Source organism: Paralichthys olivaceus, chromosome 12 (genome assembly GCF_024713975.1).
Source record: "Paralichthys olivaceus isolate ysfri-2021 chromosome 12, ASM2471397v2, whole genome shotgun sequence".
Classification (NCBI taxonomy): domain Eukaryota; kingdom Metazoa; phylum Chordata; class Actinopteri; order Pleuronectiformes; family Paralichthyidae; genus Paralichthys; species Paralichthys olivaceus.
In genome coordinates this window covers 16443805-16469270 of record NC_091104.1, presented here as the reverse complement: position 1 = coordinate 16469270, position 25466 = coordinate 16443805, and the positions used below count along the sequence as shown (strand labels likewise).

Sequence of the window (25466 nt, the reverse complement as noted above, 5' to 3'; positions counted from 1 at the left end):
TTTGTGCCTGCTGCCCAACAGCCCAGTCAGCCCTTAGAGCAGGGGGAGATTAGGAGACGGGGAGAGCCAATGGGCTAAATGGTAGGGTGCCTGTTTGAAAGCCAACAGTGTCAGCCAAACAGCCCCTTAGTCCCTTTCAAGCTCACAGTAATTACAAGCTTGTAGGGCAATCCTTTGGCTCCTTTGTCTCAGCTCTGGAAACACTTGCCCAGTTTACTGGGAAACTTTATTCCCTTTTCTGTTTGGAGACCCAGGACGAAGAGTCTTTCAACTTCAGCATGCTGTCCATTCTCTTTGGGATACCAGTGAGCTAAGCAACTAGGATTGTTCTTTAAGAAACCCTTTTCTTGAGAATGTCTAGCACCCTAAGCTTTGTCTTACATTGATCACTCAGGTCTTGTTCTTTTGGGTTATCTTTACCTGCTCTGATATTCGTGAGTCAGATTTGGAAGAGTCAGACTCTTGGTTCATGTGTGTGATTCATCAACACTGTTCATCTGTCTCATTTCTGTCTGTCCTCCATCTTTTTATTTTATGTGTGTATGTCTTGTAACAGGTTCCTAGAGAACCTGCTGACTAAGTCACCTGTAACACACATTTGAACACAAGTCCTCAAAGGGATGTGTTACTCAATCCTTGTCTAGACTTGTTCTTACAACCATAAGAACAAATTGGAGCACTACGGAGGTGTGCTATGATGTCACCAGCACTTCATCTGCATCACTGGTTTGCTCATTCTCTACAGGCCTTATGGACAAACTGGGAGGTCAGAGCCCCATTACAGGGTGTTAACCTAATTTAGCCACCAGGCTCAAGCTGTTTTGACATGCCCCACTGATCTGCGAAAGAAATGATCAGTTTAAGTCTGCAAAGGATGGATACAATATGAAGATTAGAGACCCGTTTCCTGGGACATGTACATTGCCTCTATTCATGTGTCCATCCCTGTGGACACCTGGCCGTGGGAAGGAATGAGGCCCAGCACTCTGGGACTGGATGTGCAGTTTATCTTAGTTTCCCTGACAATGTTCACTCTTATTCATGTCAGACAAAGAGGGTGTTAGTAGGGCATGAATTATTTTTTTTGTTGTTGTTTTGATTTAGAAGGTTTTATTTAGCTGCTCCAGAAACCTAATCTGTTGCCATGTCCCAAAGAATAGATGCCCATTCATTTGAAGAGGGTATAGCGGCAACCTGCCTAATGTGACAGATGGAAGATCACAGTGGAGATATTGTCTTTCATCTTATTTAAATTTCTTTTGCCCAAAATTTTCACAAGATGCATGAAGATTACATAAAGTGATGCGGTTGTATCTTGGTGGGCTTGTGGTTGTACACACTCATCAGTTTACCATGAAGCTGTGACTTATTGCGTTTGCATTTAATTTTAGGCTCTTTTGTGAGGAATAATGCTCTGCTTGGCTTATGTCTGACTCCAAGGATATGATGCTCCACATGCAATATTTTAGAATATATTTCTTGTTTCAGAATCCTGATTACTACTACTACTGCTCGTGGCTTTAAGAGATAAGAGCAACATTTTAATTGCAAAGCAAGCAGATGATGGTTTTGGAACACTGTTGGGTTTTTTCAGGAATTGTTTCTGTATGTTTTACCACAGGATGTTCACTGCTTGTTTTTGAACAATGTTGGACTAACAGAAGGGGTTTCTGCTTCATAAGAAGCACAGGTTTAAAGGTTAGTTGTCAGAATACACTCCATGTTTTGAAATACGGCTGACTAGGGATGCTTTGCCTCAGGCACTCTGAAAACTGAATTGTCTCCAAAGCCTTGAGAGTTTGCACTAGAATTCCTTGCCTGACTTATAAATAGACTGATATTATCAAACAAATTGTCTCTGGAACATTTGACCCATCTCTCATTTGACTGCCACTGTGATAATGTTGCTGGCTACACAGCATTTTACGCTCTGTTCCTTTTGTTTGATTGACTAATATCCACTTTGATTGCTATAATTGTTTGAAGCAAAGGTGAATGTCCTATTTATATTAAGCAGTGTATGTGTATTTGTCGGTAAAAAGTCAACCCTGATTGTGGGATGCAGTGTGAAGGTGGCTATGCTGTAGGGCCGTCACAGTGCACTGATTGCTTGTGGCTAATGTGATCACAGGCACAGCCAGGCAGGCCCGGCCGAGAGTGGAGCCTTAATCTCCCCCAGTGTCTCACTGCCAAATTGGCCCAATTTGTCAGGCAGAGGATCATCATCCTCTTCTCAGATGACTTTCAAAGGGCCCCTTTGCTTTTTAATGTGCAGCTTGGCATATTTGATCCTAAAAACTGCAACTCTGCATTACAATTCACTAATGTTGGCTCATAAAGTGGCACATGAGAGACTTCATACAAATTAGAAGCCAATAGTTGGTGACAGAGAGGGGTTAGAGCTGTGCCAGCAGAACGAACTAAAGATTTATCAATAGATCCATATGATTATTCTCTACCTCATATGTAATCTGGGTTATTACACAAGTCTTATAGTGGTCCTTCTTTAATGTCCCCTTTGGATAAATTAACTGATTAAGGCGAAGGCATCACTTTGCTCACACTTTCAGGAAAAAAAATGACACAACTCATTTTTTGAATTTAACTGTGCTTTCATGTGTCCCCTTGATGCTTATGCTGAAATTGGATTGAAAAGTAGGCCTCCTTATCTAAAATTGAACATGTCACTGACTTTTCACTGGCTCGTAAAAAGCCATCAAAGGAGAAAAAAATTCAGTCTTGTCTACTTGCCGGTTCATATATAATGTGTGCGTGTGTGAGAGCGTGTGTGCGCGTGTATGACATGTATATATTTACATATATAATCGTAATCATACTTTCTACAAAGAGGAAATGTTTTCATGTTTATAATAATGCAGGCCCTGATCACAAAGTTTCATGTTGTGGATTTTATTTCAGTTGATTTATTATCAAAGATTTCTCTTAATTTCACTTTTATGAATGTAAGAGTGTTTTGTGAGTCAGAAAATGGATAATGTGTGTACTGACTGATTTCTTTTCTTTTTTCAGGGATGTGCAACAAAAATGCCATGTGACAGTGTCGACATATTTTGGAAAGTACTATGCAAGGTTGAGTACTGAAGAGGTTGGGTTTACCCTGTCACTTTTTCTGCCCCGTCGCTTGTTGATCCTGACAATCAATCTGCCCATGAAGACAGGGAGTAGCATCTCATCCCAGAGGCAGCCATGTCTACCTGCTAAGTGCCTTTAGCCTTTGGCACTGGTGTCATGACCAGCCTGAAGCACCCACCCATGGAGCGCTCTGTTGGGGGTTCCATCCCAGCCACTGATGAGTTTTACACACGCCACCTCCGTATGGTCAATGGAGGGACTGTGACAACACGCACAGACAATGTCCATGCCACTGTGAGCACAGGAGTGCCTAAAATGGGTGTACGGGCTCGGGTGGCTGACTGGCCCCCAAGGAGAGACATTACAGGGGCTCCGTGGCACTTAACTGCAGAGCCGGAGAACTCTGTTCTGCCCTCTGTTGGAAAAGGTCACATAAAGTTAGGCTCTATTATTAGCCCTCAGGACTCATCGATGCTGCGGAACATCCACAATACTTTGAAAAATCGTGCCCAGGCTAACAATTACAGTCCTGAAACTCGTTACCTGGGCCAAGGAGACTACAGGGGTCCTGCACATAGAAACCCAAGGCAGAGACGCATTCGTCAGCGTAGCAACAGTGACATGACTATCAGTGAGATGGAAGGCAGTGGGGACAGTGGAGAAGACTGGGGTCCAGCATTGGGAGCTAAATGGTCCCCTCTTCATCGTGAGTACGGTAGCACCTCCTCAATAGATCAGCATGGAGCAACTGGGGAGAGCTTCTTTGAAATGCTGAAGGGATATCAAGGGGATAAAGTTGACCAGCGTAGCCCTGCTCCAGAGAAACTGGAGGACATGTTGAACGTTGGGTCTAAGCAGACTATCGTGGATCTTCAGGAGGAGGTAGACAGCCAGCCTCCTAAAGCCAAGGACAGAGATAAGCCCCCCAAAAGACGCACTAAATCAGAGACTGGGGGTGAATCTATATTCCGCAAACTAAGAAATGTGCGGGGTGAGTTGGACTCCCCAAGAGCGGGGTCTGATGCAGAGGACAGCCGGGCAGAGGACATGGGCCCCCCTCTTAAGCCCTGGGTTTGTCAGAAAGGTTTTTCCCATTACGATGTTCAGAGCATGTTATTTGACCTCAACGAAATTATTCAGTTGCGGCAGACTGCAGGCAAGAGGAAAAACACCACCACTGGGGCTTCTGCTGCTGCTGTAGCCTCAGCTACCTCCACCCTCTCATCCACCCACAGCCTGCCTTACAGCTCCCCAAGTGGCAGCCAGGAAGAGCTCAGTTCTAGGGACAGTCCTAGTCTTGAGGCAGGAGATGAACAGAGCAACGAAATGCTGCTGAGCTGCCCTTGCTTCCGCAATGAGATAGGCGCTGATGGCAATGGAAGGCGCAGATTGGGAGCAGGTGGGATGGTGTATCATGGGCTTGTGGGTGGTGGAACAAGCAACAGTGGCTCAGGGACCCTGAGTGCGGAAGGAAACTTGTATGAAACATCTGTAAGCACACACTGCACAAATGCTGGAGTCGCAGTGCTTGAGGGACCAAAGGAGGGCCCCAGCACCCTCAGCGAAAAGGGCAAGCAATATATTGTGGAGCATGTGGACCTAGGAGCCTATTACTATCGAAAGTTCTTCTACCTTCGAGGTGAGATACATTCAAGTGTTTCAATACATAGACTCATTGACATATGAACGTGTCAACATTTCCCCAACAACTGTCTCTCTGCCATTTGTTTCTATGCCCTATTTCAGAGCACTGGAACTACTTTGGGATAGATGAGATGCTTGGTCCAATGGCAGTGAGTTTGCGCAGGGAGAAACTGGATGAGGACAAAGAGCATGGCCAGCAGTACAACTACCGCCTCATCTTCAGAACTAGCGAGGTCAGCCATAATGTCCTATCCTCTTAAATTTGGGATTTTTTGGGGTTGAATGTGAGAAAAGTTGTATTTATTTTGTTGGCATTGTTGGTATTTATCCTGTTACGATATAACCATCTAGGTTTTTATAGCTCAATTAATACTTTGCCTTCTCCTTACTGTCAAGACCAGCTCAAGATAAAACCCCACTCAGTCCTTGTTTCTTATTCTGCAAACAGCCCCTGGCCTATCTAGCTGTCTCACAACATCAGCAATGTGTGAAGATACTTTAGGAAATACACCGATCTTCCAGCCTGCAAGGCCTGTCAGTGCCCAGCAATCTCAAACAACTGTGTGGAGAGCTTTACCTCTTTGTTTCAGTAGAAATATACTGTCATATCTAGTTGCAATGTTGGCTGTAAGACCTCTGTGGCTGGCATGAGATTTTTGAGTTTTAAATGTTGGATTAGGGCTAATATAGACATGCACTCCCAAACAGAGGATAAAGCTACCTGCCTGAGGCTGTATGTTGGGAACTGACAAGTGCATGTGATTAAACCCCCACTCTTAAGATGAAGTACCTCAGGACCCCCACTCCTGATCCTACCTTTCAAATGCAGGGAACACAGGTTCATTGTAAACACAGGCCCAAACACAGCCTCAAGCTTGCAGGGGAGAAAGTCTCCATCCGTTCCAGCTGCTTATGATAGCAGAGTGATTGAGTTCACTCCGGGAGCCCTACCCAATGCAGACTCTGTGTATACAGAATGCTTGGAGAAGCCCTCCCACCTCTTCTTCTCTAGGCCTTGTGTCTTAATTGTCTTTTTGTTTTATGTTGGCGTGTTTAAGCATAAAATATTATTTCAAAAACTACTGTAGCCAACTGTATTCTTTGTTAGTGTCTGGGCAGGCAGGCTTTGCTATCAGCATGTTCCATCTCCAAGACAAAGTTCAAAGCACAGCAAAGATTCCTGACATGCATTTTTTGTCTTCTCGCTCTCCTCCTCCCTCTCTCTGTCCATTCAGCTGTCAACTCTGCGAGGTTCTATTCTTGAGGATGCAGTGCCGTCCACCTCCAAGCATGGCACCACCCGAGGGCTGCCCATCAAAGAGGTGCTGGAGTACCTTCTCCCTGAGCTGGACCTGTCCTGCCTGAGACTGGCACTCAACACACCCAAGGTCACAGAGCAGCTGATGAAACTGGATGAACAAGGGGTAGGAAGAATAGCGTAATATTCCAAAATTTTAAACCCATGTGTTAATTTTTAAGAATAAGAGCTGTGGACAATTGCTGGCATCTTAGTCCTGAATAAGTCTGTTAAAGAAGCTTTATGTGTATCGTTGTGTGTCTGAATGTGTTTGCTGCTCCCCAGCTGAGTTTTCAGGTAAAGGTTGGGGTGATGTACTGCAGAGCGGGTCAGAGCACTGAGGAAGAGATGTACAACAATGAGATAGCTGGTCCCGCCCTTGAAGAGTTTCTCCAACTTCTAGGAGAGAAAGTTCGACTTAAAGGCTTCACCAAGTACAGAGCCCAGCTGGACACCAAAAGTAACTCACATACTCTTCTAGATGACACATACACACACATTTTATACTTTTAAATGAGACATATGTTGCTTATATTCAGGTCATTTTAATTCTGGTTATTACTTACATGCTATAATGTTCTGAAAACATAACTTTCCTCATTCTGCCCTATTGTTGCAGCTCCTTTTTTCAGGCTTTGCATGAAATGCTTGGTTTTAGCTCCTGTCTCTTTAATGCCCCACTGGTGATAAAGCCCAGTCTGCTCTGATTGGCCAGCTGGCCCACTCTGTTGTGATTGGTGTAAGCATGTGAAGAAAGTGTCAGCCTCACTATACCTGGCTTTGTTAGGGGGCATGCAAGACAAGTCACTCTGCTGCCATTACACAGTTATGTGGAATTGTGTTGTCACATGACATGTGGGGGAGTAGACCTTTACCACAAACTTTGCCAACATTTTTCTATATTTTCTAATTTTGTATATTATCTATAAAACACGCTAGAAGAAAGATAATCTGAAAAGGCACCATATGTTTTCTCTAAGACCCAGGTTGATGTCGTGTGTCCATTGTGTGTCCATTGTTCTTGGAAAAGTAACACAAAAAACTCAATATACAGATGACACTTGAGTAAAACTGTTGAGCATCAGTTTTCACTGTTATTTCATCCATGCTGACATCGACCCACACACAGTTCACCATTGTCTGGTTGTTGAGGCTGTAATGAAATTGCATCCTGCCCTACAGAGAAAACACTGAGCACACATAATACACATGTGAGAGATGGATGTCACTATTTGTACCATGGGTCTCACACTGAATTTTTCCTGCAGCGGATTCAACAGGAATTCACTCCCTGTACACTTCATACAAGGACTACGAGATCATGTTCCATGTGTCGACTCTGCTGCCGTACACACCCAACAACAAACAACAGGTAAAAGTTGGAGAGCCCAGTCTTTTGTGTTATACCATTAGCTATGTATCAGGAAATGGAAAACTCTTTTGTTTGAAAACAAATGAAACCTTAAAGGAAGGGTGTATTGTATAAAGGAATGCATGACATGACGTGTGGCTCAGGTGTCAAGTTTGATTGTCATCCAACCTTCTTTCTAAAGAAATCTTAATTGTCTTCCAAGTATTTGCCCGTCTGTTAATGGAAGCACATGGTCTCATTCTTCTCTAATTAAGACTTTGCTTTTTTATTGACTAGTTGCTGAGGAAGCGACACATTGGGAACGACATTGTGACCATTGTGTTCCAGGAGCCCGGTGCTCACCCTTTCACCCCCAAGGCCATTCGCTCTCACTTTCAGCATGTCTTCATCATTGTTCGGGTGCACAACCCCTGCTCTGACACCACGTGCTACAGGTGGGTCTTTGCAACACATTAGGAGAGATAACGAAGCAAAATAATAGCTGAACTGAATGTAATGAGCAGTGAGCTTGCAGGTGTAATGTGTAGGGGCCACAATGGAAACTTTTTATTTTCCTACATGTATACAGGCTTTTTTATGTGTGGTTGTCTAGACTGGTCACTCACACCAGCATTATTGATCTGGTTTTAACTTCCTGTCTCATCCATTCATCCAATGCATGAGTTTGGATTGCAGAGGCTGCCAGGTAAGTAGAATATTCCAGACATCCCTCTTCCCTGCCACGCTTTCAAGGACTTCCTGGGGGATCCCGATGCATTCCTAGACCAGATGGGATATGTAGTGCCTGCAGCAAGTTCTAGGTCCACCCCTGGGTCTCTCCCCAGTTGTGTGTGCCCAATAAACCTCCAATAGAAGATCCCGGGAGGGATCCTGACAAGATGCCTGAACCACCTCCACTGCCATTTTGGACTTGAAGTGATCTCAAAGGCTGAACCCATCCATTTGGAGAAAACTCAATTCTGCTTGTAACCGTGATCGTCCTTTCGGTCATTATCCAGAGCTGATGATCATAAGTGAGGGTCAGAACATCGATCGATTGGTAGATTGAAAGCTTTGTTTTGCAACTCAGTTCCCCCTTCCTAACAATGGATTGGTACAACAACCGCAATACTTTAGACATCACACTATTCTGACTGTCCTCACTTGTGAACAAAATACACAAACTCCTTCAATTCCTGACGTGGTTCTCCTGTAAAAGCTCCTCACCACTCTGAGTTTTACCAGCGGCCTTAGTTTCATGCAGGTGGCAAGCATTAAGACAAAAGCATTGACTGGAAGGCATGGGTCAAACATAAAAGCCTGCTGCGTGACCTCCGTCCATGGTTTCTGAACTGTGTATGGTCATGTCAACTGTGTCTCCATGAGAATGTGATCAAATAGAAGCGAATGGCCCTACAGTGCCTGTCAAACCGATGTGAATTCTCCTCATCCCCGTCTCCTCTGCTGGATCATTCTTGGCCTTGTGATGATCAGTCTTCAAGTCTGTGTGGCATTCACACTTCTGCATCGCTACCCCACTGCACACACTTCCTGGGCCCCGCATACACAGATATTATTTACACATTGATGCTCCCTCTCACTCTTCTACTCCTGTTTCTCCTTTTACCTCTTTCTCACGCCTACTTGCACAAAAGTTACACACACACATACACACACTTTCTCCCTTGCACACTAATTCACTCAAATGCTTGCTCCTCCACACACTCGCATAATACAAGCAACCCACCCCCCACCCCCTTTTCCTCCTCCTCCTCGTCCTCTCCCTGCTTGCCACTTTGCCTTTGGGCAGCGTGAGCCGGAGTGGTCTGAAGGAGTTAGCGCCATGCACACAAAGTGCTCTCTTCAGTCGGACAAGCATGTGAGCGGGGAAAATTGTTGAGAGCTCAGTCCGTCAGAGCTCAGAGCGTCCACCTCAGGAGCAGACGGGTGAGTTTCTCAACACACGCCCGCATCACATTTGGGCTTTATTTCTAGCCCTTCTTCCTTTTTTTCTCTGGCAAGTTACTTATATTTTTTATGACCAGCTACTCTATCCCATTGAGAAGGGAACTGTCATTTAGCACTTTTTTGCCTGAGGAAGCATCTTCTGGTTTGCACGCTGGGAACAGAGAAAGAAGAAGCATGCCTGTTCTCCTGATTTGTCGTATTGATGAAATGGAGAGGCGCGAGACACAGAGTCCTTGAAGACAATCGAATGGTTGCCACCCCACCCAGAGTCAACTCACACACTTTCTGCCTTTGGCTTCATCTCATGTTCTGTGGATTGAGGTGCCATATGTCAAGACTTCACTCATGACTGTCGCAAGTGTTTCCCTGGATGCTTTCCCCTGGTGGCTTGGAAACAATCCTGTGTCAGGACAAGAGAAGTGGAACAGCTACAAGGATTGCCACTCTGCTGCCACTCTGCTGTGTAAAATTGTAGCTGCAGAACAGAATCGAGTTAATGTTGACGTAGCAAATACTTTAGTCGCCTTGAATTGATTACAGCAAACATTCTGGATATTTTGCTTCAGTACCCTGAAGAGCGTAGTTAATTTTTGGCGAAACCCTGAGGTAAGTTATCATTGTTTATGTTTACTTTGTATTTTGTGTGAGTTTCATTAAAACATGCTCAGCAGCTGATGCAGTGATTTGTCTGTGGATTTTTTGTCATCATTAAAACACACATCACACTCAGATTCTTACACACACACACACACACACACACACACACACACACACACACACACACACACACACCAGCTTGAAAGCTTGAAGAGGTGTTTGTTTTTATTTTTGGCATAATTTCACATGGCTTTGTTTTTATATCTTGTGCAACACTATGTCGGTAATGCATGTCTTCTTTAATCTCTTAATAAAGTATCAGTTATGATTTGTTGAGTCATCTGGTTATTAATAGTCAGTTGTTGCCTACTGCTGAGACTTGGATGATGCTCATGTCTTATTGAGCCAGGCCAAAGCATTAGTGGAGTAAGTGGCCCGGGGCCAGTGGGGTGCTAATCTGCTGCTTTCAACTTGCTGCCTTAAAGTCACACAGGGCCAACGAGGCAGATTGCATAACTAGATCTTTGTTTGGGAAATGTAGGCTGTCTGTGCTCGCCAGCTCTGGCCGTAGCACTGCTTCTCCATACCATGATGTAGCAGAGAGTGGCAGGGTGTCAGCACTGGGAGCTGGCTTGTCAACTGTGATTGGATGTATAGTATTTATATACGCTGGGTGTAGTCAGGCATGGTTTGCAACATTTCTGCTACAGGCAATGGCTGTGTTATCTGTTTAATGGACTGGAAGGCAACTTGTCAGGACTGTCACATCAGCTTATCCAAGGCCATGTCTCTGCTTTCACATTCTCATTGGCTATCAGCGTATATATGCACCTGACTGTATGTATACATATACACCCTCTATATAACCGTCAAATTAACATGAGGAATCATGCACCCAGAGGAGGAATAGACATGCAGTCAGCAGTTTGAAAAATCCAAATGGAAATTGAATCCCACTTAGTTTTAACACTATTTTTTTTTAATTAGCCCTAACCCTTAACCCTAACCCTTTGAGCCCAGTTTCATATGAAGAACAGGTATGAGACAGCACTTCCTACACCTGTTTACTAATTCATAGTAATGCAACTCGAGGACAGTCATTGTGTGCAAATGGAATAGGAGCAGTAGATGGTAACACGAGGAGAGCCTTGCTCGTTGATCTTTTAACGCCCTCCGTTATGCTCAAAATGAATCGGGTCAAAGGCAACAATACCTCAGGGAAACCATGTAAAGATGTCTCCACTTTGCTTTTTTATGAGCCCACATGTGCTGTTTGTCCTTGCAAAATATCACACCAGATTATTTCTTGGTTATAGGAATATGCACATTTGTTTTTGTCTCTGCATAATTCATTTATTTCATTTTAGATTAAATTAGAGTTCTATTTTATTTTTGTGTTTTTTTACTGTATATTATTTTGTGTTTGTTGTTTTATGAAATTATAGAACAAAAAACTGCTTTAATGACCACTTTTAAAGTACTTTTCTAGTTTTATAAATTCCTGCAGCAGTGACTTCACTATTTTATTCTCTTCTCCCTCTGCAGTGTGGCCGTTACCCGTTCCCAGGACGTTCCCATCTTCGGCCCGCCAATCCCCAAAGGTGTGACTTTCCCCAAATCAACAGTCTTCAGGGATTTCTTGTTGGCCAAAGTCATCAACGCTGAAAACGCTGCCCACAAGTCTGATAAGTTTGGTGCCATGGCAACACGCACACGGCAGGAGTACCTGCGTGACTTGGCGGAGCGCCACGTCACCACCACGCCACTGGAGCCCACTGGGAAGTTCCCCTTCATCTCTCTGGCACACAAACGACGGGAGAAGGTGCGTCCGTACAGTGGGGGGGAACTTCGGAGTCTTGGGGCAGTGACCTGGCAGGTGCATGCTGAAGATCAGGTGGCTGGTGCTGAACGCGAGTGCCTATTGGCCATCTCCAATGACTTCATCATCCTGTTGGATCAGGAGGCCAAAACAGTGGTTTTTAACTGTGCCACAAGGGATGTGATTGGTTGGTCAACGGGGAGCCCCGCCTCCATGAAGATCTACTACGAGCGTGGTGAGAGCGTATCGCTGCGCTCCATCAACAACAACACAGAAGACTTTGGAGAGGTTGTCAAAAGGCTGGAGGTCAGTGGGGCTGCAGCACTGTCTGACAGTACATCTGAGTAACACACACACAGACACCATCTGTTGTAGTGATCAGAGGTCACACTGAGCTAAACACCCTATGTGTGACAAACTGCTTGTAAGGAACACACATTAATCCTTTTATCTTGCACTAATAACTACTTTTTTTATCATCATGCTTACATTTTGACCAGTCACCTTGAAAGATGAGCAATGGCTCACTAGAATGATAGTAGAGTGCATACCTCAACCAAGGCCCAACAGAACAAACCACATTTAAATGACTTAGATCTAGACACAGTGTGTATTTCGAGCAGCACCAAATCGAGCCTTATTTTGTTTTAACCAAGATCCATGAATTCTCTGAGAAATCACAAAAATGTTGAAAATCATCCTATTTCGCAATATTAAAGAAAGTGACAAAAATAATCCTGTATAAAATCTAATGGGTTCTTCCCTGACGCATACCACACCCTTCCACCAAGATTCATGTAAATTGGTTTCGTAGCTTTTGTGTAATCCTCAGGTAATAAAGTAGAATCAACATACATTTCTGAATCAACTAACCAGTATCAATGAGCGCAGATTAGGGCTGGGCAATGGAAACAATATTAATAATTATCACAATATGAATAGCAATATAACAATTGTTGTTTTCTTTACCCTAGAATGGGCCTTTTGTATGATTATCATTGATATTGGCTGACATTTTTATCTTGATATAATTTTGGCCATATTGCTCAGCCCTAGAGCAAAGGTCAGCACTGTTTGGTTTGTCCCTGTAGCCACTGAACAGGTGTGACTGAAGTGCTGAGTAAGTTTCAAGTGATATTAGCGACATCCAGTCCCATGAAGGTATGAGGGTACGCTATGCTCTCTGTCCCCTCCCCCCAACAACAGTAGACTGGAAAAACATTAAGTATTGTTGGTGTTATTATTGCAGCATAAGGGCGACGCCTCAAATTATACAGTCACCAAAAAACCGCAGCCGTTTTATTGACTCTGTGATTACAAGTCACGCTAAGCATAATACATACTCATTTGGTGATATGATACCATTACTGAGGTTTTTAACGTGATGTAGGTAAGTCCATGCTCTTTGGTGGTTATTTAAATCACTCCTCAGACTTCACTCCCCTTCTAATTGATGGTAAACAAAGTTAAGACATCACTGTTGCCTGCGACCAGTACTGACACGTGCTTTTCTTTAAAATGCAGGAATGTGTTTGTGTTTTCTTTTTCATGGCCTTTGTTGTGGGCATCTTGACATGCATCAGAACAGTCCCGGGCTTTGCTAAACAGTATTTACCGCTATTTAATTTCCCTTAGTGAGAGGTAGGGGTAGACAGGATGTCTGAAAGTGGTTAGGTATCAGGGGAGTGTACAGAGTATTTTAATTTAAAGTGATTGTTTATATATGTGTTTTAGCTTGTTTGGGAATGACATGCGTCTTCAATGTAAGACAGTTTAGTAGTTTACCTGCAAAAGATTCTAAATTGGTTGAATTGAACTCTTTCTCTCTTTCTGTTCTGCAGCTGTTGACCAAGGGCACTCAGACCACAGAGATGACCCTGCGCCGCAATGCTCTGGGCCAGCTGGGCTTTCACGTCAACTTCGAGGGCATTGTAGCGGAAGTGGAGCCCTACGGTTACGCCTGGCAGGCTGGGCTGAGGCAGGGTAGCCGCCTGGTTGAGATTTGCAAGGTGTCAGTGGCCTCGCTGTCTCACGAGCAAATGATCGACCTGCTCCGCACCTCAGTCACCGTGAAGGTGGTCATCATTCCTCCACATGAGGACTCCACACCGCGCAGGTACAGTTAACAAGCTGTTTTCAGTGCCCAGACAATGGGGTCTGGACCTTCTCTGGAGTTTTCCTTTCGCATAAAAGCAACACAACTGTAGATTTTCCTTTCAGACACGTTCACAACAACACAGAATTCTCTGGAGCATTCAGGTGAGGGGCGGCACAGCATGTAGCAGGCGACATAACATTTTGCTGCAAAGATGACGTGTTTTTGTTTACAGCGCAGCCCTTATCACCAAAAACTCTCATCTCTCCAAGTTCATCGTCATCCTTTTCTTGCATGACATCTCTTTTTAGTCCTGAGCTATTTGTGTTATTTTGGGCTTTTTTTCAGTTCTGCGTCCGTTGTGAGTTAGAAACGTCATCAACATGCCAAGTCGCTCGCTGTGAACCCAGAGAATCTCCTGTTGTTTTTTCACGAGCTTTTACTTGGGAGCTGGCCGGAGCATGTCAGAAAACAGCTATATAGTTCTATATCTAGTATCTATAGATAAAAGAGGGACTGCAGTTATTGCAGCTGTATGAAGTTTTTTAAGTTTGACAGTGTCGTATTCTGACCATGAACCTTTCATGTGGCAACAGAGGCTGCTCAGAAATCTACCACATGCCACTAGTGGACTACAAGAACCACAAGGAGGGAATGCCCTATGAGTTAAAGTTCCCCTTCCGCCCGACCAACAACAACACTAAGTGGCCACGCACCTCATCAAGCCCTCAAACACGCGCCGCTGGCACAGGGGGAACGCTGATCAAGGCGCCGCCCTCAGACCTCAATGACCGTAACTCTGCTGTTATCCCTCGAAGTGTGTCCAGCGACGGGCGGCCACTCAACCCCAAAAGGTTTGCAAAATAAACACTATGCTGTTATGAAACCTGCAGACTCTGAACTCAAAGCTGTCTGGCGGCAGTATTTGTCTTGAATGAAATCCATGTGTCCTCACAGATACTCACCAGGCAACGACAACTACGCTCTGGCCTGCTCCATCGTGATGGGTCGCACACTGCACAACACAAACTCCCCCTCCAGCCTCTCCTACACAGACACCATGAGCTCCACCCACTGGAGGCAGAAGTCAGTGCCTGATGGGTAAGTTTTTTCTTTCCCTTGCAATTGGTTATACACCTCATATGAGCTATGCTGCACTTCCTGACAACACAAGTGACCTTGTTCACCCTCCCTCTAGGTTTAATAACAACAACTGCCAGTCCCCTGTGTCTTCTGCACGGCAGGCAGCAGGTGATGGGGCCAATGGGATCAAAGTTTGCTCTAGCACTGGTGTTGGATGGTCCCGATCAGGGGAGGTGGACACGAGCAGACAGGGAGACAAAGCCAATGCAGGTAAGAGGAACTATTAGTCATAGGATCGAACAAAACATAGCTTCTATAATTGTGTCACTTATCTTTGTTGTGTCTTTGCTTCCTGCAGACACTGTGGTTTCCAAGGTGGTGATTCCTCGACTGCAGCTGGCAGAGCAGAGCAGCCACATGTCTCCAAACAAAAGCACTAAGGTGAGCTGGAATCAACAAACACATGTAATTTCCTTCCCTTGTAAGAGCTACAGTAAGTGTTTATCAACCCTGCACTAAGGACAGTCATTAAAATGTTTCTTAGCACTGCAGTGGTAATCGTAGGTTCTCAGTCATTGAAGAGAGACAGAAGGGACACTCTGGAAAACTAGTTTGGGGAATATTTACAGTAAAACATCAAGAAACTATGTTTTTTAAGTTTGAAAATGACAGTTTGACTTCTCATCTGTCAATAGTTGGATGCTCCATATTCATCCAGCCAGTCGAGCAGCAACACGCTCTCAAGCAACGCCTCCAGCTCAGCCCACAGCGATGAGAAATGGTACGAAGTCAGCTCACGTTCAGGAGTACGGAGTGATCTAGAGCTGAACGGCTACCTCCAGGGCGCCTCCACTGACAGTGGCATCGACGCCACCTCCTTCACCGCCACCCAGAGCAGCACTTCCTCCTCCACAGGTGCCTTCAGGGCTAAAGACAAAATCCCATGGCAGGAGGACACAGCAGGCAGCCAGGGGGTAACTGACAGTTCACCTCCAACTCCAGACTCTCTTGTTGCCATCGGCGGCAGCGACGTCCCAGTGAAGAGCCCAACAGCGTTTCCTCTAGTTCCTGATGGTGGCTCCTACAGCCTGAACGATGCCACCTCCCACTCCAGGTGTGCTGCTGTTTTGTTACCGTCAGCTCTGCAGGAAGCTGAGGAATTTGTGTCCTCGCATCAATGTTTAATTAAACAGACAGTGATTCATTGTAGTCCAGATATATCCTGCACTGGAGCAGATGGAAAAGTCCAAAGCTCTGTGGTTTGGCACTAACAAAGGGAGAGGAAGATGGGAATAGCTGTGTGGGTGTGTGCACGTTTGTGTTTTGCATTTGTATTCATCTCCATCTCCTGGTATCAGTGATAGAAATAAGTGCTTGAAGTTGCTAGAAAATGCAGACTGAGCTCAGCTCCGTTCTCCCACTTTTCTAAATCCTACTTCCTTTGAGTCAACCAAAGCTTTCTTTCCCTTTCTCCTTGACTCCGCCAGAAATAACTCTGCTCCACCAAACCTGTACGTCGGCAGCTATGTTTTGTGCACACACAGACATAAAAGATGCTGTTTGAAAATTCAAGCTTTTATGTCAAACTTCGAAACGTTATTTGAAGGCGCTGAGAAGGAAGTGCAAGGACATTGTGCCCTATTTTTTATTTATGAATTCATTAGTTGATCGTATCTGCAGAAGTAGCAGATGCAGTGATTGAACATGTGGTAATGGCTTTAAGAGAATCTGACTGTTCTAAATGTGACTTAAAATATTTTTGACAATTTGAACAGAAGAAATTAATTTCCAGTCAAATTAATGAATATTTCCTCAACCATATGAAATTAACTGAGCCCTAAATAAAATAGTATTAAGAGAACCCCTGAAAGACCATTTGCTTGTGTATTTTACCATTACATGAATATCAAAGTCTGTGACGCCTTATTGTAATCTTGTCTCATGTCGCCTCCAGTTCTGGCCACTCGGGGAGCCCGATGGGTCACGGCTGCAGCCCCGTGTCACCACAGGATGAGGCGGCTGAGGCAGGCCCTTCATCTATATCCCAGAGCCCCCAGTCTCCAGGGACCAAGAGTTTCTACCCCCGTCAAGGAGCGACCTCGAAGTACCTGATTGGCTGGAGGAAACCAGGCGGAACCGTCAACTCTGTGGACTTTGGCAACACACGCAAGTAAGATGAATGAAGAATTTACTCACCCTCTGTGAATGGTTAAAACTGTATTTTTTGTGTTATGAGAAGGTTTTGTCCCAATGCTCAGCTCCTGTTGATGCTTTTCCACATTTGGTCAACACTGCCTTCATGTGGTGAAGCTGTGTATTATACTCTCTCTCTATTTTTTTTTTACATCAATATGTTTGGTTAGCAGGAAACAGTGAAGAAAGAAACGTCCTCTTTTTATTCATTTGAGGCAACGTTTTGTTTGTATGCGTCAATGAGCAAACAGTCATTTGTGGTTGAGGATGGCCACCGTGCTCACACTATGCAGCTGTTCAACAAACCACAGTTTTTCCTGTTGAAGCAATTACGTGTCATGTTAAGGGAAATAGTCATTTGCAAATTTTCAGTAACAGTAACGTCTTCTTAAAATCTCGGTCACCCCCTTTAAACTTTAAACTCCAGTATCTCTCTATTGTCATAGCACAGAGTATAATGAGATTATTTTCATTAGTCCAGATTGTGCACTCCCACAAAAATTCCAGATTTTTTTATATATATATATATATATAAAATGCTTGTTATTTGGATACAAGAGGTCTCTGTCTGAGCAGAGTTTTGCTTTCCTCTCCAGACGGCACCAGAGTGATGGTCTTCTGGGCGGCCAACCACAGCTCAGGGCCAATCTCCGGGGCTCCCAGTCGCCTCAGCGGCACACTGCCAAGTCCAGCCTTGAAGAAGACTTGAAGAAGCTCATTACACTTGACAGCCCTCCACCTACTACAACTGATGAGAAGGTACTGAGAAAAGCTGCAGTCTCTTTCTCTTTACTGGTGCTTGTAACATAAGCTTTCTTTCCACTGGTTAAAACAGCCACTGACATCCACTTACATCTGGCTTTTGTTTTGGTTAAATGACTTAATGAGTTTTTATCAACATGACACATGGGTGAATGTTATTATTTCTTTATTTTGGCAGCTTAGACACTGACGCTGCACCTTATCTAGCACGACATTATGACACATGCAGAACTTCCGGGCATTGGCACCAATTAGCAATGAATTTTTGTGTATTTATTGTTTTTTTACATCTTGGGAACAATGTGCAACAGTTTTTTTTGTATCTTGCAAAATGCTACACTGGCAAGACAGCAGTGGTTTTCGATGCATTCATAATATTGAACATGAAAAAAAAAAGAAGCAAACTCTATTGGCAATGATAAAGGAGTCAATCGCCTTTTGTAAGCAGGTTTACTCCTGTTTAATAAAACACATGTATATGTGCTTATTTTGTTTTAAAAGAGGTCATAGTAACATGGTAGAGTGAATCCTGACCAGGACAACTTATCCCCCTGGAGGTACTTCTGCAGTTGCAAGGGACTATGTAGAACACTTAATGAATTAAAAATAAAAAAGATATAATTCTCACTCTGTCTCACCTCAGACCTCTCATTTCTTGTCTGTTTCCGTCCATATCTGCAGCCGTTGTTTCCAGGCCCGCCACCCAGTCGTCGCTCCCTGCAGAGAACTCTGTCAGATGAGAGCATCTACAGCGGGCAGAGGGAGCCATCCTCCGTTGGACAACGTGACACGCCCACTGACCTTCTGTTCAGCTGCTCCACCATGCCACGCTCACCCACCATTCGCCAAGGACCAAGCCGGCGAGTGTCACACAAATCCCTGGGTAAATATTATGCTCATTCTCATTATACCTGATAGCTGATCATAGAGGAGGGAGGGTCATACATATGTTGTTTGTGGGTATAATAAATATTATAAAGTTTGATTTGGTGATTTGTAATCTGATATTTATTCTTGCGAGAGTTATACAAAAAGCTCCCAAAGGCTAAAATATTTCTCACATTCTCAAATACTCATGTAGTTTTAGCATTGGTTGCAAAAATGTTTCTGTTTTTCTGTGTATTTAACTTTTCTGTTTCTCCTCCCAGGAGACCTGTCGGCCACAGAGAGCTCAGAGCTGGAGCAGGAGAAGAAGAGGCAGCAGCTGCAGGATCCCGCCCTCATGCCCCTGCCAGACAATGGGGCAGATGGTCCACTGGACTGGGCCCACCTGGTGGATGCTGCCAAGGCCTTCGAGGGTAGGCTCACATTGTTTTCATTTCCTCCTAGAAATCATTTGGAGTAAAGGTTAATTACTACTATTACCCTTCTGTTTATTCTGACCAGACGAGGGCACTGTTACTCCATATTTGTTCTCTCTCCAGGTCTAATGATGTGTTTGACTGTTTCCTATTCAGAGCAGAGGTTGGTCTACCTAGCAGCCCAGGAAGAGAACTCCATGGCTGAAAGTGCTGCAGCCACCAGCCCCCAGCAAGCTGAACCTCAGGCAGCCCCACTGAGACAACCCTCACCTGGGTAAAACTGTTTTCTCTTATTGCTTTAGTGTCCAGCTGCAGATTTCCCCTCAATAAGCTCATACCACTTTTTCATTCTCCTCCCTGGTGGAACATAAACAAGTGAAATATCATTAAATAGCAGCCTCTTTGATTGAATTGATTACTTTTACACAGTTAAGAAGACCAGGCCATGGACCACTGCTTTGTTTTGAAGTTTCAGTATGTGTCTCGGCTCATGTCTTGTTTGTCCCTTTTGACAGAGAGACTCCAGCCTGTCTGATGGGGAAGGTCGGCCAGCTGGAGTCAATGGTGAAGGCCCTGCAGGACGACCTGAAGAAGGTGTGTTATGCTTCTGTTGTATGTTTGTAAAGTATTTGCTAAACATTAACCGTGCGTCCAACTGAAACAAAGCTGCCTGCCGGTCACAGAATGCAGATCAGACAAAAAGCTAATATTGTGTGTCTGAGTTCCCCGAATTGAATGACACAAGTTTACATGTATATCCTGACCTCAGGGGGGAAAGCTATACCGTATATATGTCAGGTGTGTTTTGACAGTCAAGTATCTTGTTATAGGTAGGGAACATGTGTAAACATAGCTTAGGTTCATTATGTGTTCTCCACAATAGCTCTACAGACCTATTGAAGTAAGAGGAATAGTTTTCAGAGACCAAGATCCTGTTTAAAGTCTGAAAATGTCTATTTTTCTCTGAGCCCAGTGGCCAGTGCAGCACAAACCACTGTCTATCCAAAAATTCTGATCTGAAATTTAAACCGAACAATGCTGATGTTTCTACCATGGCAACATTCCATAAAATCTGCAAATGGTATATGATCAGAAAATGGCACACAAAATGTATTCTCAGGTTTTAAGTAAGAATAATGAAATAATAAATATGCACTTTATTTATGCAACACTTTTCAAAACAAAGTTACAAAGTGCTTTATATGAATAAACAAGATTTCAGGACAAAGATAAATAAATGTAGGTAATTAATAATACAGAAAATAAAATTGAATAAACCACCCAACAGTAAAAAGAATTTGATAAGAAACAAAGAGGAAGTGAAGGAATAAAGCTCCAGGAATAAAAACCAATAAAATATAATGCAGGTAAGACATGTTGACAATGAAACACCAAATTAATAAAACAATATTTTAAAAATATATGTTTTAAGAAGTGATTGTAAGGAAGGATGATACTTTAGATGTATTGTTGCCTCTTCACTGTGTAAAAAGATAAAGTCAGATCTTTCGCATGTGGTTTTCGTCCTTTGTTTGGTACCCTCTGGGTACATCAGTCATCATGAGGTGCTTGTGACATAAATACATCAAAGTTCATAACAAACTTTGTGTCGCCATCAGGAGAAAGATGCTAAGGTGTCACTGCAAGCTCAGATCCAGAGTCTGCGAGAGGACAACCAGCGCCTCCTGGAGGAGTCCTACAGCGCCTCAGCCAAGCTCAAGAAGTTCACAGAGTGGGTCTTCAACACCATCGACATGAACTGACACGTACAGCCGCTGACTGCTTGGTATTAGGAGTTTGACCACTACTCAAGCTGATCTGCATCTTGGTCACTCAGTACTTTGCACACTTAATGTTTCATCAAGGACCAAAACTCATAACATGAGCTGTTTCTCTTGGGCTTTTCCAAACCAGTGCCAACACGGACTTGAACACACATGCCATCCTTCAGCCTTCTGGATCTGTGGTATACTCAGCATGATAGACCAAGAATCATTACAAGAAAAGACACAGGGGATACAGAGAAAGAGCTGTGGTCCGACTGTGTAACAGTTTTGATCAGCATGCGCCCCTTTCCTTAAGATTTCACAAAACTTTATATGACGCTTTGTGTCCGATCTAATGGATTGTTGGTTTCCCTGCATGCCAGAGAGAGCAAGATGTTGAAACTAACCTAAAGGGATTTAAAGTCACTGTCCCTGTTTAGCTGCGCAGCTAATTACAAGTGAACAGATTTCCAATTAAAAAGCTCCAACGCAGTTTGAAATTTGTTCCACTCATGCACGCGTTGCTGAAAATGGCCCCATCTTCCCCTGATAGAGGTTGACACTTTCTAAGAATTACATGACCATGTGTTGTAAATGAATCGCTGTTTAGACATCCTCCAATTTTCACATTTCAGTGGTCACAGCACTGATGATTTTTTTTTAATTTCATTACTAACCAAAAGAAGAGAAGCTATACGAGATGCTTTAACGGTAGCAGTGTGGGTAGGTAGAAGCAGACAGAGAGACTCTTTGCATAGCACATAACGTAAACACTGTAAGGTCAAGTGCCTGTCTGTTTTACCTATATAACAAGATTGTACAAGTGTATCACATGTATGATTTCTCGAGGGTTAAAAGCAAGTTGAACTTGTACAGGACTACTGGTCACAAGCTGATGAAAACGTATATTGTAAAACTGAAAAATATGGGTGCCATCCTTAAATGGAGAAATTTACAGTTCAGTGTCACTTATTCAGAGTTTTGTAAATATATGATGTTTACACTTATTTTCTAACTCCTTCCCTCGATATGAGACTGTATGTAAAGAGTATTTATGATTCAAATGGCCAATTAAAGAAAAACAGTCACATGCAGTCAGTTCTGCATGTTCTTCTAATAGTTTGAGAGAATATATACCATTTAAGCCAAAACAAGAATAAATAAAAAATATGATCCAAAATAAGAGTTATATTTATGTCCTCACAGTTTATTTCCAGCCTTGCCTGCTGCAGTGCAATAGAGCTGACAACATGTAAAATGCTACATGGAATTACCCCCCCTCCTCCATCCATCGCATGCTAAAAGGCCTCAATCTGATCCCTAACTCTCTCTCAGTAGATTAAAATCGGTACGGTTCAGTAAGTAAATAAGATGTTGCTTGAATCCTGAAATTCCAGCTACAGGTTTCTGTAGTGCGTGAATCTGCTTGTAAGCCCAGTCTGGATTTATGACCAGAGAAAGTCCTTATTTAAACCTCATACTGTAACTGTTTCCTTTTGTACTCGGATACTGTGCAACTGTATATAAGGAGAATTTGATATTCATCAGAATTTGCACCAAGATTATTATTTTTGATGTATTTCTGCTTTATTGGCTTGGATTTTGTGGAGCGTGACGGGAGCTACATGAAAATGATAAACAGGGGAAAAGACGAGGGAGCCTGACTCGGAGGAGAAGAGTCTTGGGCCTCTAGCACAGCAGAACCTCCCTGCACCTTTATTCTTAACATGTGTGACAGCATGTAATTCTGTTTCCATTGAGCTGTGATGTGTACAAATGTTTATATCTATTAAAGATATTTTGTTGAATTACACCTTGCCTCTCCGAGTGGCCTCAGTGTGCGGTGCTGTCAATAACAAAGACAAAACGAGAAAAACAGGAAAGTAATATAAGTATTAAAGCTGCTTGGGGCCAGCTGAGGTGGCTGTGAGAGTCATTTGATAAAAGAGTAGATCCAAGTGAGTGCAGTGGGATTTCTTTCTGGATTTCACCATCATTTTGTGCAACGCTATTTCATCAATTCCTTTACAGCAGTGGGGGAATGGGGGACTGTGGACCCCCTGGCACCTATGCCCTGATTTAGAGCATAGGGGCCAGTGTTATGAATGTTGGCACATGCACGTTGTTGTGTGGTATAAACTCATGTCCATATTGGCCATGTAGTGATCTCTTTCTAATGTACCTCCAGTGGAAGAGACAAATCCATCTATATTCTAGTTCTGAGCAAAAATACATTTCTCAAGTTGAAGCTAATGAGGCTGCAGTCTGATGAAAATGAGTGAATTTCTTGATTGGAATGTTTTTAAAAATAACTTTTCTCTCTTCAGTTTTTCTCCGTTGTTTCCCTGATGAACTGCAGCGGAGGATGAAGAGCAAGTAAAAAGGTCTATGGAGGCTGTAGTTTGGCACAGAGGTGCTATGAGCTAACGTCAGTGCTAAGTGCAAATGTGATTTAACATTTAATATGGAGCACACTCACAATCTCAGCTCAGGGTTTTAGCCTGCAACATTTTCTAGTTTGCACTCAACACAAAGTAATGCTATGCTAATGGGTCATTAAAGTACTGGACAAATTTTAAAACCTGCCATGATGGTGAAATGTTGCACCAACACCACCGCCTCGATCCTAAAGGGACCTAAAGACACATCTGTAGTTTTATCACCTCCGCAGAGAGCGTTATGTTTTTGTCTGTTTGTTTGTTTATTGGTTTGTTGGCAGGACGAGGAAGAAACAAATTTTGTTGCGGATCCAGGATAATAATTTTTTTTTGCACTTTCTTTGCCAAACAGGAATTTGTGACTACTAAAAGTGTCACTGCAATATACCGATTTAATTCAACTACTTGTATGTTGATCTGCACATTTTGTTATAGAATATATCTGTTTACACATGTAAATTATAGATATTCTATTGTCAGATCATCCATTGAGAAGCATCTGTGCCATTTGGTTCAGTCCACTGAGCTGGAATTTAACTTGAATTTAATTAGGAATGTGTAGGATCATTGGCAATTTAAAAAAAAAGAAAAAAAAGGTAGCGTAACACAACAATAGAACCGTCTCTTTATATTGATTGTAAAAACTCACTTTTTAACTTAAAAGGTCCTCACAGTGACAGTCCCTCAGTATGTTTGCATGTCGTGACTTTATAGCAACACATTTCACATCTTTGGAAACAAAAAGCTTAATATTTTGAATCTGTACAGCGCAGATTGTGTTTCAATACCAATACAACTGTGGAAGCACATTAGCTTCAGCTGAACCCCTGAACAAACGTGACCTGCCCCATCTCCCATATTGGAGTTGCATCAGGATGGCATAAGGACAGCCAATGGCGAGAGAATGAGGAACGTCAGTGCAACCGATACATCTTTCATCACACACGTTGGGCTTGTGCTCGTTAAGCAGACTTGAAAGATCATGAATTGAAATAATCTCCAGTGCATCTACACATGCTCAGATGCAACATCAGCCTCACTGCATGTGTTTGTTCTATTCATAATGAGGCCTCTTCAATTCCTTTGCATGCATGCAGCAGGATCTCTGTCTGTCTGTCTGTCTGTCTGTCTGTGTGGCCGGTGGTGTGGCTCTTCAACAGGCTGTTCAATAATGTAGCATTAATGCAGATTATAGCTTGGCTGGACCCCTTAAAGCAGATTAGAGAAGTCCTGTCTGTCTGCCTGTCACCTTGTTAATGACGGCCCTCCTTAATGCCAGAGCAGCTCATGGGACAGGAAGATATGCTGATCACAGTTCACGACTGTCACTGTGGGTCGTGTGTGGTTGTAACCGGGGGGGAGAGGGGTAGTGATATCATATTGCTTTATGGTGGATGCATACAGAGGTAGATGTATAGTTGTGATAGCAGAGCTCTGATAATCGGGGGATGGGGGCACGTAATATAAGGCCTGCTCTTTTCCAGCTGAAAGAAGAGAGAAATGTGTGGAGTAAGCACCGTGGGCCGCCGAATGGTTTCACACTCTAATAGGCACGCCACCGCCAACCGTGACCTCGGTTTCCCTTGGTTACCACATTTACCGAGAACAGCAGTTTTGAGTCGCTCAAATTGAAATCTGTCTTTTGCCTGAAGAAGAAAAAAAAAGCCAACATTTTGTTCTTTTATTAGTGAGAATTGGGCTTTCGCAGCTTGATTTAAAAAAAAGAGCTTTCAAGGTCTTTTCTGTGTGTGTGAAGAATATTTGAATCGCCTCAGATATTTTCAAAAGCTGTGTAAATGGGGGGTTTACAGAGCCTGGACCTCCGCAAAGATAACAACACATGCACTGCTTGAAGAAAAGAACGCACAGTGTACTTTGACGACTGGTGAACTGGTTCTGTCAACACAAACATCTGTCTGTGTGTGTGTGTGTGTGAGGCTGTGTGCAGTGTGTGTTCATGCTGCATGCATGCATTCACAAATTGGCCATGCCATGTATTTATGGAGTATCTTCCTCGGGGGCTTTTGGGATCTCATTTACTGCAGAAAAAAAAAGGTTC

The 25466-nt window shown here is 43.5% G+C and overlaps 1 protein-coding gene across 5 annotated transcripts in view; it reads left to right on the top strand.

The window, feature by feature from the left end:
- Positions 1 to 22782, top strand: part of LOC109628110 (signal-induced proliferation-associated 1-like protein 1) — a 35638-nt gene extending 12856 nt beyond the window's left edge. For all 5 annotated transcript variants that reach the window (XM_020085034.2, XM_020085036.2, XM_069535619.1 and 2 more), the window contains exons 2-21: positions 3031 to 4732; positions 4840 to 4970; positions 5973 to 6161; positions 6320 to 6494; positions 7303 to 7406; positions 7683 to 7840; positions 11496 to 12075; positions 13611 to 13885; positions 14461 to 14718; positions 14822 to 14965; positions 15063 to 15217; positions 15306 to 15388; positions 15643 to 16061; positions 16902 to 17117; positions 17737 to 17899; positions 18584 to 18785; positions 19051 to 19200; positions 19360 to 19477; positions 19719 to 19797; positions 20823 to 22782. In XM_020085034.2, the coding sequence (XP_019940593.1) occupies positions 3250 to 4732; positions 4840 to 4970; positions 5973 to 6161; positions 6320 to 6494; positions 7303 to 7406; positions 7683 to 7840; positions 11496 to 12075; positions 13611 to 13885; positions 14461 to 14718; positions 14822 to 14965; positions 15063 to 15217; positions 15306 to 15388; positions 15643 to 16061; positions 16902 to 17117; positions 17737 to 17899; positions 18584 to 18785; positions 19051 to 19200; positions 19360 to 19477; positions 19719 to 19797; positions 20823 to 20966 (5226 nt within the window). In that variant the 5' untranslated portion in view covers positions 3031 to 3249 and the 3' untranslated portion in view covers positions 20967 to 22782. The remainder of the gene's footprint in view (positions 1 to 3030; positions 4733 to 4839; positions 4971 to 5972; positions 6162 to 6319; positions 6495 to 7302; positions 7407 to 7682; positions 7841 to 11495; positions 12076 to 13610; positions 13886 to 14460; positions 14719 to 14821; positions 14966 to 15062; positions 15218 to 15305; positions 15389 to 15642; positions 16062 to 16901; positions 17118 to 17736; positions 17900 to 18583; positions 18786 to 19050; positions 19201 to 19359; positions 19478 to 19718; positions 19798 to 20822) is intronic.
- Positions 22783 to 25466: the final 2684 nt, after the last annotated feature.